The 15074-nt window shown below is 44.7% G+C and overlaps 1 protein-coding gene and 1 long non-coding RNA gene across 3 annotated transcripts; one reads left to right on the plus strand and one right to left on the minus strand.

Annotated features, from left to right (window-relative positions):
* Nucleotides 1-180: 180 nt before the first annotated feature.
* On the minus strand, nucleotides 181-7383 carry FOXP3 (forkhead box P3). Of its 2 annotated transcripts, XM_079958835.1 has the most exons (6): nucleotides 7247-7382; nucleotides 6004-6070; nucleotides 5055-5229; nucleotides 3743-3819; nucleotides 2225-2323; nucleotides 181-525 (listed from the first exon to the last, which is right to left on the minus strand). In XM_079958835.1, exons 1-6 carry the CDS (start codon nucleotides 7282-7284, stop codon nucleotides 268-270), a joined length of 714 nt encoding a protein of 237 aa, XP_079814961.1. In that variant the 5' UTR covers nucleotides 7285-7382; the 3' UTR covers nucleotides 181-267. The 2 variants fall into 2 exon arrangements, with proteins under 2 accessions (XP_079814961.1, XP_079814962.1); XM_079958836.1 differs by lacking the exon at nucleotides 2225-2323 and having other exon boundaries at nucleotides 7247-7383.
* Nucleotides 7384-10378: 2995 nt separating this feature from the next.
* On the plus strand, nucleotides 10379-14326 carry LOC307206046. The gene is made up of 3 exons (XR_013834232.1): nucleotides 10379-11376; nucleotides 11701-11847; nucleotides 12923-14326. It is a non-coding gene; the product is annotated as an uncharacterized lncRNA (long non-coding RNA).
* Nucleotides 14327-15074: the final 748 nt, after the last annotated feature.

A 15074-nucleotide genomic window follows, 5' to 3' on the forward strand; every position in this document is an offset into this window, starting at 1 on the left:
GCGTGTAACATGGGGGGGGGGGGGGTTTTACAGGGGAGGCTTGCTTAGGCTGCCATTTCCCCCCTCTTCTGGATTTGATCTTTTTGCAATATTGCTTTCTTGTCTGGAAGCGGGCTCAGTTGTGGGTTGTGTGTGCATGCTGAGGAAAGCTGGTGGCTATAAGAAGCCAGCTTGATTCGGGGGGGGGGGGCATGTGCACACACACACACTCACTGCCAGGCCGCCTGCAGGGGGAAGTCTGCACTGTGATCCTTCAGCACATGGTCCCTAAGGAAACAAAAAGTGTGGAGAGGACTCCAGCCTGTGGTGGATGTGCCTTTCTGTTCTTGGCTGGCCCAGTCTCTCTTGGGTTGCAGAAGACCCTGCTGCTGCTTCTTGGCTGTCCAGATATGGGTGTGAATAAGTGGAGTAACGCTGGTTCCTTTTCTTCTGGTACTCAAACTCGTCCAGCGTCCACACGGCTCCTTTCACATTCTCCACACGCACAAAGCACTTGTGCAAGCTCAGGTTGTGTCGAATGGCATTCTGTTGGTTGAGAAAAGATGGGTAGGGTGCCCTGGCCATTAGACCCGCCTTCTCCTTTACCCCGACTTAACTCTCGTCCCTCTGCCAAAGTCTCCCTCCCTCAGGTGCCCTTCAACCCTTTTAGCAGGATCTTCAGCCCCTTAACCCTGCCCTATGGCGTTCTAGAACTAATATTTTATAAAGTACTTGCTATAGAAATGAATAGAAATGTATTCATCTGCATAAACACTGTGATCCCAGGAATATACAGTAAAATAAACAAGCCATCTTATACTGCCTCAGTTTGCCCCAAATGCTAAGCTATGTATGCTGTGGCTTAGTGGGTGCTTCCCAAACTTTTCCCTCCCATAGAGGGCTTGAGCGTTGCTTAGGGTCTTAATTATTTATTTTCTGTTTTAACAATGGTAAGGCATTGTGTTTTTATTGCTTCTTTTATTAAGAACATTTTTATATGGTATTTATTGTAGTGGTGCAGCAATAAAACTGCTAGCACATTTGCAAAGCTAAGCAAGGTCCAGTATTGTTTATAATTGAATGGGGGACCACATTTTAAGATTGCGGCAGGTTGGCGTATATGGCCCTTGGGGTCCCTTCTAACTCTAAAATTCTATGATTGTATGATTCTATGTATTGCAATTTAAATTCTATGGAATTCAAATTCAAACAGTATAAGAAATAAGAGAACCAATGAAATACAATTAAAAATCATTATGACTATTTGATGGATAGGTGAGCCATTTCCTGTCTTTAACAGCAAATCTGCAGACATGTCTTGGGCTACTTGAATGAAACTCAGTCCATGGGCCACACTTTGGGAACCCCTGGCTTAGTGTCAACATGCAAGTGTGCTGATGCACAGTAAGAAGACTGTAGCCACTTTTGTCCTCCTGCACTGCCAAGCCTTAGTTTGACATAACATTCTGTGTGACTTCAGTCTTGTGGCTTGTCTTGTGCCAAACCAACCATGAGCAGTAAGCCAAGAACAAACCTTGTTTAAAGCACATGATTTGTTTGAAGAGAGACAAACAATGAGCCTGGGTTTGCGTATAATGCTAAGTTAAACTAAGGCTTGGCTCCAGGTAGTGTTGCAGGAGCAAGAGAGGAGTGAAGAGGCTGCCATTTTATTACTGTGGACCAGCAAGCTTGCACATTAACACAAAAGCCATAGCTTGGCTTAGCATTATGTGCAAACCAGGCTACTGAGTCATAGTTCCAGCTAACCAAGATCAGTCTACTTGAAGATTTTCTACTGAGGGTACTTAGGACTAAGCCTTCCCCATGGTTTCTTGGGCAGTAGAGAATCAAATGCCTTTATTATCTCTTGAGTGTTACAGAGTGGGGTGTGTTTCTGAGGCAAGGTTCTAAAACTCACCTCTTTCAGTCTGTTCATTATTATTATAATACTTATAAAGTGCTGTCCCACATTTTTCACCATTCGTTTCTGTCCTGGTTCCCTAGTCTGGAGAAATTGTGTTTCCAATTCTGCAAAGTGTACACATCAAAGTCCTTTTGATTTTTAAAAATTAATTTTTAAACTTGGGGGTTCTGATCTCACTTGCTCAGTAGTTGAGATTTCAATCTAAAAAGAGGGACATTTCATGCCTGCTCTGTCCATATCCTCCCGCCTGTTATCTGCCTCTTCTGCTCTTTCAGATGAGGCTGCCCCTTGATTCTCAGTTTAAGAATGGGATCCCCTTACCTTCCAGGTGGTTACATTGTGCCTGAAGTAGCCAAAGTTGTTAAACCAGCGATAAATCTCACTCAGGCTGAGCTGCTTCTTAGGAGATTGTAAAATGGCCTGCAAGTAATAGGCAGGTATGGTTAACAGCCTGGTTTTGAGGCAAAGGTATCTCAGCGTCTTCTTGAAAAGCAACAAAAGGGCCTTCTGTGCTCCCAGTATTGTTGTGCTAAATTGGATGCATGTAGAAGGTGATGGGAGGGAGGGAGGTTCAGTGTGCCTGGCACAGGGCTCACCTATGTACCCACAACTATGTCCTATGGTGGCTGTAAAAGGCCTCAGTAAATAACACCTCAAAAATCCACAATGCAGAAAGGACTGTTTGTTCTTCCTGCTCAGTTCCTGGTTGCACTGTCTTCTGAACAAAGGAGAGGTGAAAAGAGCATCCCTCACTCTCTGAGCAAGTGACTGATGCAGATGCCCACACCCTTTTCTGCTCTTTTAGATGTGGCAGCCACTTTGTGTTATGCCAGGTGTGCATTGCAGCCATGTGATGCATGCTCAGAATTCTAAAGATGCCCACTAGCCCAAGAAAGATGGCAACCCCTGCTTTTTGAGAGCCCATGCAAGCATTGTACAGTAAGTTATGGAGCCTGAATCAAAGGGTAGGCTGAAATGTTTTGTTTTCTCTGACAGCTGCCATGCACATCACTGGAAGTGGGCCCCAGTGGGTACTGGGCTCAACTCAACACTTGTGTGTTGTTGGAGAGCTGTGCCCAAGCATTCTATGTGTGACATATGCCTTTCATTGTACCTCTTAAAGTACTGATGCCTAAAATAGCTGCTTGAGTTGCTGACAGCTAGGTCTAGCCCTGCACAATCCCCCACTTGCCACTAATTACACTTCCATGTGAAGTATGTGATCAGATGAATGGGCTTTTTAAAAACCCAAACCAAAAGATACTTTAGATGCCCTTCAGTCCTCACTGGCTTAGTAATCCAGATAGAACTTTTTTTATCAATGCAGATAGAGGTAACCTGAAGTCCTCCAGGGGGTGGTGGACTCCAACTCTCACCAGCCTTAGACAGCATAGCCAATAGGCAGGAATGATGGGAATTAAGCTTGTGACTCTTGTCAGGCTTGTGCCCACCAAGACCCATAGGTTCTTTTCACATGGGATGATCTGGAGGGCCAGATTCCCCATCCCATTCTTTAGGGGTGTGTTGTAACCACACAGTGAACTTTTCAGAAAGTTGTTGGCTACAGGAAACAGACACAAGTGGAAGGCAACTGAGTACAGAGAAGGAAGAGGTTTGTGGGCAAAGGATAGTGCTGCTGAAGCCAGGAAGTAGAGAAGGGAGGCAATAGCATGTAGGGGCAACAAGAATGGTGCCTGCTGCAAGGACATTCAATCATACTGTATCTGGAAAACAACATTCATATTTTGGGGTTTTGATCTGGTAAAAAGCTGCATAGCATTTAAAAAATATAGTTGTATCCTATATGTATGGATATTTACCTTTTGCTAAATAACTTACCCAACGAATAAGGGCAGCGTACGTGAAAGGTGGGCGGTTGAGAGTGTGACGGTAATATTCTATGCTGGGGCTTCTCTCTGTAGACAGAAATGAGGCTGGAGGTGTTAGTAGGAGCAATTCTTTGCTGGAGATTTCTGGTTCCAAATCATCTTCTGCTTGAGAGAGCCCAGCCAGCCAAGACACTCTTTCCTAAATGGCAGACTTCAAACCTGCGTGAGATCCCTTAACTCTACAGCTCTACAGCAGTCAAGACTGACTGTGGCGACTTGTGGGAAAGGGCGCTCTGCTCATGCTCAGGAACATTTATTTGTATCAAGCCTTCAGATGCAGCATCTAAATGGCAGGAGGCTCAGATTTTAGGATGCTTAAAGGTAAAGGTAAAGGTACCCCTGCCCATATGGGCCAGTCTTGACAGACTCTAGGGAGCCAGCGCTGTCCGCAGACACTTCCAGGTCACGTGGCCAGCGTGACAAACTGGATCTGGCGAGCCAGTGCAGCACACGGAAATGCCATTTACCTTCCTGCTGGTAAGCGGTCCCTATTTATCTACTTGCACCCGGGGGTACTTTCGAACTGCTAGGTTGGCAGGCGCTGGGACCAAACGACGGGAGCGCACCCCGCCGCGGGGATTCGAACCGCCGACCTTTCGATCGGCAAGTCCTAGGCACTGAGGTTTTACCCACAGCGCCACCCGCGTCCCTTTTAGGATGCTTACTCACTTCTAACTGTCAAACTGAGGCAGCATGACAACAAGCCAGCCTCAAATCAGCTTCAAAATGGAACTGGTGCCGTATTACCCCTATGTTGCTCTTGTCCTCTTGTTCAGGGAGGACCGTAGAACACAGATGATTCTATTCTGACTATCCAGGACATCCATGAATCGAACTTTGCATTGTCAAGGTCTCTATATGATGTTACCAGGGACCGATAATATGGGCATGCCCTTTAATAGGAATACACATTACTAGTCCACAGAGCGCTCCAAGAACCCCAAGCAGAGGTGAGATGGTATGCTAACTCACCTGAATGGCTAAGAGTAAAACATGGTGTGAAATTCGGTGCATGGACTCTGATGTTTCGTGGCTAGAATTACTCCTGAACTGTTCCCATTTCCTTTCTCAGAAACTGGCATTGTTTTCAATCACTGCAACCCTGTTGTGGCTCTGACAACCCTCCCCACACCCTAAACAGACAACAGAATTTTATATTTCATGCCCACTCCTGAAATCTAATGACTGGAATGTGCCATCCATTTCTAGAGCTTAGTGAAGGGGATGGAACCTGGCCTCCATTCTCCACCAACACTTCTCACCTGAACAGAGGTGGGCTCCATGGCTGTTAGAGTGGCATTCCAAACCCTCAAACTCATTCCTTGGCCCTTCAGACTGGCATGAAATGATTGGCACTGGTGCATCTGGATGCTGTGAAAGGAAGGCAGGTGCCAACTCTGCCCGCATGACTAACAGTTTCTGCTTCTCTTGTGCCAGCTAGATCATGGGGGAAGGTGGAGAAGAAAGCACAATCAGTTTCTAGATGCACCATGCATGCCTCTTCCCACTTAGTCATATCCCTTAACCTAGGTTATCAATCAGATGTAAGTTCCTCTGAACGAGGGACAGAGTGCAAAGGGTCTTGAAAATCTTTTCATTTTTTTTAAAGAGTAAGTTTTGCCTTTGTTGTTGTTTCAGAAAGCAGCAGTGGCCATGCCTGCTGAAAGCTCTCTGATTCAGCAAACTGAGTTTTTGCCTCCTCAGAAGACTTCATTGTTCTCTCCCCAACCTGCGGTTGTCTACTATTCACTTGCCATTGCTTTTTTAAAAAAAGAACCTTGCTTTCCTCTAGCTCTTTTTTCACCTAAATGCAATCTCCACACACCAGCTCTGGAAAAACTCATGGCTTTGGGGAAATAATGCTAACTAGTGGGACCACAACAAAATAGTGGGATGCTCCTGTTCAGGTTCCCAGCCATTCCATTCTATTCCACTCCCCTCCCTCTTCTCACCACCATACCTACTGAGCATGTGCTCAGCCCAAACTGGGTCATTTGAGAGGTTCCCCCACAAGATGTTAAGATTTGCTGTATGTACTTCCCAAATCTTGTTCCCTCGTGTGTGTGTGTGTTGCCATTTTGGCTACATAAGATGCTATACTTGGAGGACCATACACCTAGCAAGCTCTCTGTTCTGCAGGCTTCCTTCACAGTGACTGTGTCAGCGTCCACCCCCCTCCCTCATCCCACCACCTGCCAACTTTGTCCATACCTGCAGAGCTAATTTGTTCACCAATTCTTCTTGCACCAGCCATTCTCTGCGCATTCTGCACATGACTCTGCAAGGGAAAACAAGTCTGAGACATTCAGCCACTAGGTTCAACTCTCTTGCTTTCTCCCAGGGACAATGCCAAGGACCTGCTAGCAATCTCAGGCCCATCCTACAAAAATCCTGGTTTTGTGTTTTGTTGTGTTGGGGTAACAGGAAAGCATATCAGAAGGAAGCAGGCCTCTCAAACATAACTGTCCTTTATTGCTATGTAACAAAAAAGGAAAATGAAACTAACTGAAGCTTTGCAGAATGCAAACTACAGGAGTTCAACAGGTCCAAAATGTACTACATTGAAGCATAATGTCAGGGAACTGACATCAGAGCGAGAGGAGGAGGCAGGGCTCCAGAGCGATGCCGGAGAGGGGACCAGCAGGGGGGAAGGAATTCAGCGTAACACCAGTAGAGAAGAGAGGGAGATGGAGGAAGTGGAGACAGCTCTCCAAGACCCTTCACCAGAGACTAGTGGAGAGAGCGCTGACACGCCCCTGCCTTCCCCGTACTTGCGCAGACGAGTTCCGCGCAGGGAAAGTAGGAGGAGACTAGGCGTCAAACAGCTCTTATGCTGGAAGAGGTTCAAGAAACGCCCACTGACAGATTCTGCAAGTGACTGACCTGTCACGGAGTGTGAGCTGTCAGCCAAAGCATGGTTGGCCAGGCATTATAACTAAAACTGAAGGCAACTTACGCACAAGTAACCCCCTTACAACCATTACACATAACTCCCCTTGGCCTACCCAAGACCCCTCTCCCCTTAGCAAACAAACTATTTTAACCAACCTAGAGGTGCCTGTTTGCAGTGTGGTCTCTGTGTTTTGCTGATTGGACTCTGATTTGGCAGCTGCTGTGGGCAGAGGGGTTCTCTGACTTCCATCAACTTAGTGGCTCTAGTAATTCCACAGGAGGTGTGGCAGGAGCATCCACTTTGCCCACGGCCCTGAGATTAGGAGTCTCATGCTCTACCAACTGAGCTATCCTGTTTTATTTCAGTGTATTATAAACATATATTTTGTAATGGGTATGATATTTTGTATACATTTGAATAAATATATTTAATAAAGCAAACTGCAATGGGAGGTATAGACCTGTTTACCTTCTTAAAAAATTAAGGCATCTAGTAAGGGTGCTTTTGGTACCAGAAACTTGTGGTTTTGAAAGAAGTATTCAGGGCAGTCGGACAGCTCACCTTTCCTCATGGCTGTGAAAGCAAGGGGTGTTGTCCATAGGTGTTCCTTTCGCAGGGGACCTCTCTCTGGGATGGAGTGCAGGGGGGGCTGGGAACTGAACCCAGTCCCATTTCTCCGTGTTCCCTGAAACAAAGGCAGACAAGAATAGGTAGGGAGCTGCTATATTCCCACTCACAAATGCCACCCTTTCCCCTGCCTCTACTTACTGTGGGGTGGGGCAGGGCCTGAACTTGCTGAATGGGTTCCCTGGGGTGGGAACAACCCAGAAGGGGGCAGGGCGACAAGGGGCAGTTTGCTGCCATCTGTGTGAGTGACCTGAGGAAAATAAAGAGAGTCAAATGAAATCCAGGAATCTCGGGTGTGAATCCTCCTGGAGTCTTTAAGATAGGCATAACCCAAGACTTCCATGAATCTTAGTGCTCATCCACATTTCTGTTAGTCCTGGGTTGGAGTGGTTTTTCCACTTGTCCTGTGCTTTCTAGGCACAGATCCAGGCACTTTTGCATTTGTCCAGCAGCTTTCCTCTAGAAAACATGCTCTTTACCACAGAATCTTTCCACAGGGCTTGCAAGGCAGAGCTGTTCTCCTGGGCCTTTGGTCTGGGGCGTCTGACCCCCTTCTTTCTTTCTATGGGACCCCGTGTGTAAGTGGCCTCCTTGGTTCTTTCTATTGGCCCATAGGGGACCAGCACGGGTGGCCGGGCCTGGTGAACATTTAATTCCTTACGCCTACAGTTATGATTTGTGGGTTCTCACTTAATTTTATTTTGATTTTAAATGTGATTTTGAATTGTATTTTAAATCTAATTGCTTGATTTTGTGTCTTTAATGTATTATATATTGGTGTTAGCTGCCCTGAGCCCAGTCTCGCCCGGGGTATAAATAAAATTTATTATTATTATTAGAATCAAAACAAACGGCAATCTCTGGAAAACCTGATTGCTCTTTGGTCCAATTTAGTTTTTGGGTTTTTGTGGGGGAAAGTAGCAGGGCAAAGTGTTAGTACTCAAACTGATTTGTTAAACATGGGCAGCTGCAGAGGCAGCCATTCTCTTCAAAGCTTGGGTTGCTAACTTGCCATTTTTTAAAAAGAAAACTGCAACCTGTCTGTGTTAGAGAGAGAGGGAGAGAAAGAGATTCACACCGACCTCTCTCGCTCTCCAGGCTTCAGCAAAAGCAACGTGAAGCCTCCGGAGTGTGGCGGGAGCACTCCCACTGCGCTTTGGAGGCTTTGTGTTGCTATCGCTGAAGCCATGTTGTTGTTGTTTAGTCATTTAGTCATGTCCGCCTCTTCGTGACCCCCTGGACCAGAGCACGCCAGGCACTCCTGTCTTCCACTGCCTCCCACAGTTTGGTCAGACTCATGTTTGTAGCTTCGAGAACGCTGTCTAACCATCTTGCCCTCTGTCGTCCCCTTCTCCTTGTGCCCTCCATCTTTCCCAACATCAGGGTCTTTTCCAGGGAGTCTTCTCTTCTCATGAGGTGGCCAAAGTATTGGAGCCTCAGCTTCAGGATCTGTCCTTCCAGTGAGCACTCAGGGCTGATTTCCTTAAGAATGGATACGTTTGATCTTCTTGCAGTCCATGGGACTCTCAAGAGTCTCCTCCAGACCAGAATTCAAAAGCATCAATTCTTCGGCAATCAGCCTTCTTGATGGTCCAGCTCTCACTTCCATACATCACTACTGGGAAAACCATGGCTTTTACTATACGGACCTTTGTTGGCAAGGTGATGTCTCGCTGAAGCCATGGAGCCTGCATTTGCTCCATAAGATGCACACACATTTCCCCTTAATTTTTGGAGGGGAAGAAGTGCGTCTTATAGAGCGAGAAATATGGTAAATAAAATAAATAAATAAAATACAGTGGGGTTTTTCTGGGGAGACGCAGGGGTATGCATACTCCTAAACATTTTGTGAATCTAAGTTTGGTCTCCTTGATGGATAGTATTTCAATATGAGTAGAAAAATGACAGTACCCCTAAACACTTTGTTAGAAAAAAAGCAGTGTGTGTGAATATACCAGATTTCTTAAAGGCACTTGTTTCTGCTGTGCCTCCTCTTTCCAAGGAAGTACAAACCCTGGTTAAGTGCCAAACCCTTGGAATCCCTTGCTGCTGCTTGGCAGAGACTGAAGTGGCCTATAGCAGTATATTTACCAAAACCCCAGCAGGTACTTCTTGGCAACTGTCTGATCAGGACAACCTCTGGCGCTTGCTATGAGTGGGGTGACTCCCCACCAACTTACTTCTTGCTTGCGTGGTGCAGCACAAGTCAACACTGTTGGCCGGATCTGAGCACCTCTTCTTGGACTGGGCTGTGGTAGAGGACGGGGAGGTGGACTGGAGGATGGTTTGGAGCCAGGCATCAGGAATGAGGAACGCCTGCAATAACATTTCATGAAGTTTATTTTCTCATTAAAGGTATTGTTATGAGTTTGTGGAGTTCCTGGACTCCCTTCAAATTCCTGGGTGTCACACACTGGATTTAGCATGTTAAAATACAAGCCAGGAGCCAGCCTGGTAAGCCCACTAAATATGAGTTAATAGTGGGACAAAGTGGGTGGCGCTGTGCCAGAGGGCAAATGGGAGGGGCCTCTCTCTCCACTCATAATTAGTTAGAAAGACAAAAGCCTTTCAAGTGGAGTTTTAGAGTTGGAAGGAGAGCAGTTGTTTTAAGGATTACAGCTGGGGATGATGTGGGTAAGGAGGAAATATGAGTGCAGTCTTAAACGCAGCAAGCTGAGCATTCTTGATTTCTTTTTGCATCCAGCAGCAGTGGGAGAAACAGGATCCTCTTGGAGTGTAATGTTTTGAACCCCTGCATCGTAGGCAGGGTGGGCAGTGTCAAAAGTCTATATAGGGCTTGCGCACCATTGCTCTGGGTCCCTCCTGCCTCCTGCGTGTGATAGTGAGCACCCTGTTGCAACAGTTAATAAAGATCAGGCTTACTAGCTGCTTTGCTTCTCAATATTCTCTGGTTGGCCTCTGTTATTTTCTCCTTCCAACAGGGGACCTACCTAAGGACTCTATACGGGCTCTTGGATACCCCATAAGGGAAAAGGAGCAGTATTTTCTTATAACAAGACCTTAAAATTCTTCTAACATTACTGTATGGTTTTATGGTTTTATATTGTTGTAAACTACTGTGATATATTTTTATGATACAGTAGCATATAAATATGAATGAAATAAATAAATTATAAAACCTCCGAACTAGACACTGATTACGGAGAGTTTATAAACAGAATAGTGTAGTACTCAGTGGGTAAAGTTTATTCACACAGAACACAAAGTGCTCTGTATGACAACCAGCTCCCCGTCTCCCTTTGTGTTTCAATATATTCCACCCCTTCTTCCCTAATTTGCTAAAATTATAATAAATATTCCAAATTCTGCTAAATGCAAAGGAACTGCTGAAAAAAATATTGTTGTTGTAACTAACAATGCATAAACAGAAAGATCTGCCTAGATCTCTGGGTTATTTGTGGGGCCTGAGAATGGAGAAGCAAGGGTAACAACTGGGGAGGAGTGGTTGAGACTTGGGACACACGCAGGATAAATCCAAGGGAAAGTAGTAGGCTGTGTTTTTCAACCAGGAATGAGGAAAGGGTTTTTTTGAGGAGGGATCCAAAGAATGGGAGAGATTTTATATCTTCACCAAGGACATAAATATGGTTGTGTTTATTACATAATTGACTTAAGAAGAGTACATTCTAATTTGGAAGGCAACACTTGTGTGAATGTTGTTAAAGAAGGATAGAAAATGGGGGACAGAATTACAGCTCTAGAGACTCCTATACACGTCATCTCAGATGTAAGTCTCCCTGAGTTCAGTGGGGTTTACTCCCAGGATTGCAGCTATGTTTAATATTCTGGGCAAGGCAAATTTTAAATTCAAATTGCAGCAAAACCAAAGGAAATGTTCCAGCATATTTAAACATCATTTGTAGAAGCAGTTTGGCAGGTAAACATATTTGCTAAGAGTTGAGTCTCTTCTGAGTTCAATAGGTCTTACTTCTCAGACATATATTTCAAATAGTAGCTTTTGTTCTCAGGACAGATAAGATTGCCCACATAGGCTTTTGCACAGGTGCACGGGTATAGGTTGCTACCCAGCCTGGGGCAATACAGTGGTGCCTCGCAAGACGAAATTAGTCCGTTCCGCGAGTCTCTTCGTCTAGCGGTTTTTTCGTCTTGCGAAGCAAGCCCATTGATGGCTTAGCGGATTAGCGCTATTAGCAGCTTTTAGCGGCTTATCGTCTTAGTGGATAAGCGGCTTAGCGGCTTAGAAAAAGGGGGGGGGGAACCCCGCAGGAACTCGCAAGACATTTTCGTCTTGCGAAGCAAGCCCATAGGGAAATTCGTTTTGCGAAGCGCCTCCAAAACGGAAAACCCTTTCGTCTAGCGGGTTTTTCGTCTTGCGAGGCATTCGTCTTGCGGGGCACCACTGTAAGTGATATTATGTCTTACGGTTGCCTTTTAGCTAAGACTGATGGAAGACATGAGTCTTTAAATCCATTAAACCAAGAGCCAATGCAGGAACCTAGTCCTGCCATCTCTCTCCATTATATCTGCAGCGTGGCACACCTGGATGTTTGCAGGTGAGGGAAGGGGGACAACAGTACTGCAAAGGGAATGGTCATGAGGAACTGCAGCTATCTTGTCACCTGCTGCATCAGGAGGTTTAAATGATCATATATAGTGTCTGTGGCACAAGAGGACAACTTTTGCCCATATGCTATATGACTTAGTCCCTGGTTCATACAGCAGCCAGCAGCCAATGTCCAGAGTCTGCTGTGCCACAATAGAGAAAGGAGACACCAGTCGCCTCTTAGAGCAAGGGATGGCAGACTTCAGGCAGGATTTTTTATGAGTGCCAAACAGCCAGTGCAAAAAGCACACACTTAGAAAATCTGAGCCAAGATTATTTTCAGTGTATAAAATTATGCATGGCATGGAGAGAATGGATGGAGACGTTTTTCTCCCTCTCTCATGTTGAATGTTGGAGGATTCAGGACAGATGAAAGAGGTCCATCTTCCATAGTTTGGAACTCATTCCCACAGTGATGGCCACCAACTAGATGACTTTAAAAGAGGATTAGACAAATTCAGGGAGGGTGAGGCTATCAGTGGCTACTAGCCATGGTTTTGGAGGCATCATCATCATCATCACCACTCTCAATACTGGTTGCTGTAAACTGCAAGAAGGGAAAGTGCTGTTGAACTCAGGTTCAGCTTGCAGGTTTCCCATAGGCCTCTGGTTGGTCACTGTAAGACCTGGATGCAGCACTAGATGAGCCATTGGCCTGATTCCTCAGGGTTCTTAGCTTCCACACAGAAATCCACTCCTGATTACTGCACTGAGAGTCAGAGATGTGTGTCAAACTACACAGTCACCCAGAAATTTACCTGTAGATCTCAATCTATTTTATGCCCATGCCATCTAACCCCCCAAATAAGTAACGGACAGTGAGCATGACAGGGTGCAGATTGTCAGTGCTGCAAAAACTTGTCTTACTCAGGAAACACATAGTAAGTAAAATAGGCATATGCACATGCTTTTAAACACCCCTGTACATGCACCTGAGAAGACTTCTTCAGCTAGGTGTATTGCCAGGGAAACAGCCAGTAGATGGTGCTCCTGTTTTTCAGTTTAGCTTCTATTTCCATATATAGTCACTGAGATAAGGAATGAAGCTGCAGGCATGGGAAAGAAAGGAGTGGCTTTGCTCTGAGCCAGCTCATACTTAGACTTCAAAGGATGGGAAAGGGATTCCAACAGGAACACCTGCCGCAGAAACTGTGGAAAGCTGCTCCAGGACGCTATATAAGGCCCCAACTCCATCAATTCAATGACCTCTTGATATGAACCATTCCAGAGGGTGAAGATAAGGCTATTGAGCCTAAGTTAGAACTGCCTGCCTGCCTAAAGCACAGAGATCTCCAAGGGCTGGGGAAGATGTGAAGCTGAAACTATTTTGTGACTATATCTGTTATTATTTCTCTCACCAAAAATCTTTGCTTATTGCCTATACTAATAGCATTATATTTTATATTAGTTATTATTGGCTTTATAGTTTTTGTTAGTTATTACTTTATTCTATATTGTTAATCTGCCTCTCTGCTAATGTCCTTTAATTATTTTTGTTTTGTATATTAGCACCTGTTTCTGTTTCTATGGTTATTATTAAAATTGTTAAAAAAGGTTGCTTCTGCTGCCTAAGTGTACGGATGTTGCCCTCCATTTGCTGAGATCCAAAGAACCTGCTGCTTGGTGGTTACTACGGCCGGGTGGCCACTAGGGGGCAGCACACTAGGTTTCCCAGATTCCCACACGCACACACAGTTGCTTAAATGTCTTTATGTATGCATATTTTGCTTCTATATCTTCCACATTTGGTGCACTGGCAACAAGCAGTGCTGACTAAAGAGAGTAGTGGGCATAAGAAACTGTTCTGCATCACTAGCTGACATAACATCTTCCCACTGGGCCATAGTTTGCTTGCAAAAGGACTAGCACCTTTGTTCTGCCAAAATGCAACAGAAGCCTGGGAGACGTCAAGCAGTAGCGTAGTTAGCCAGGGTAGGTGGGTGGGCTTAGAGTGGCACAGGGGTCTGTAGGGTGGCATGTGGCTGCTGTGCATCTGGGGGTGGGATTCCAGGCAGCAGGGGAGCTTGAGGGCAGCATGACGGTAGCCGGGTATATTGGGCGCTGCCTGAAATTGGCTGCCCTAAGAAAAGCTCAACAACTTTGGTCCACCCCAAGCACTGGCGGGGGATGCTATGAACTGATATTTTATGTAAAATGAAATGATTTGGGGGAAAAGGAGCACCTGTCAAGTAAACAAACACCTAAGTATAATAGAATAGGTTTCTGAAGATGCTGAGGAAAAGTGCATCCTTTTGAAAAGGTGTTTTGTCCAATGCTGGTCTTACAGAAGGGAGACCCACTAAAATCAATAGACATAACTAATGTTAGTCCATTTAGCTCAGTAGGTCTTCTCTGAAGAGATGATTATGGGAAATGTTTAATGCCTTTCTTGGCCATAACATGGGGCTCCATTTTTTTAAGAAAACAAACATATAAAACATCAAAACACAACAATACTATAGAGCACAATTTAAAAAATCAAAAAATCATTGGTAGTTAAAATTTTCCAACACAGAATATGAAATTAAATGCCTGCCAGCAGCACTTTAAATTTTTGCCAGCAGTTAATTACTTTAGCTATATATTTACTTTATATATTTAGTATATATTTTTATTTATTTAATCAAAAACATATAATTCAATAACATATAAGCAATAAGGAAATAAATGCAATTTAGTTAAAATTAAACATGCATACACACACAAATATACAAATCTGGGTAATTGCATCACAATCCCTTGGAAAAATAACATTGATATTGGAAGGTAGTATCATGCTCTTTTAAAGTATTTGTTTTACTTGTATCAGGGGTTCTTGGGGTCTTAGTGATATTCTCACTTGAAGCTGAAGAGTTACTAAGAAATCCATTTCACTGGAGGCGTTTGAGCATTGTTGCCACTGTTTAAATGACAGAATTGTTTGCCATATAGCTGAAAACAAATCTTTTTTTGATTGTCCTCTACTGTACCTTAATTTTGGAGTTGATTTTTCAGCAACAGCTATGGACAAGATTTGACTGTACCATAAATTTAACCCTGTTAGACTAAGGGCATTTTAAGTTTGAGACTGGTTTAGCAGACATGGCTTGCCTCTCCAAGAATCCTAGGAGCTACAGGTCTGTGGAAGTGCTGTGAAGTCGTAGTGCGAGATCTCTGTCTCCCTTCATGGGGCTACTG

The sequence above is a fragment of the Podarcis cretensis genome, assembly GCF_951804945.1.
Source record: "Podarcis cretensis genome assembly, chromosome: 17".
NCBI classification, from domain to species: Eukaryota; Metazoa; Chordata; class Lepidosauria; order Squamata; family Lacertidae; genus Podarcis; species Podarcis cretensis.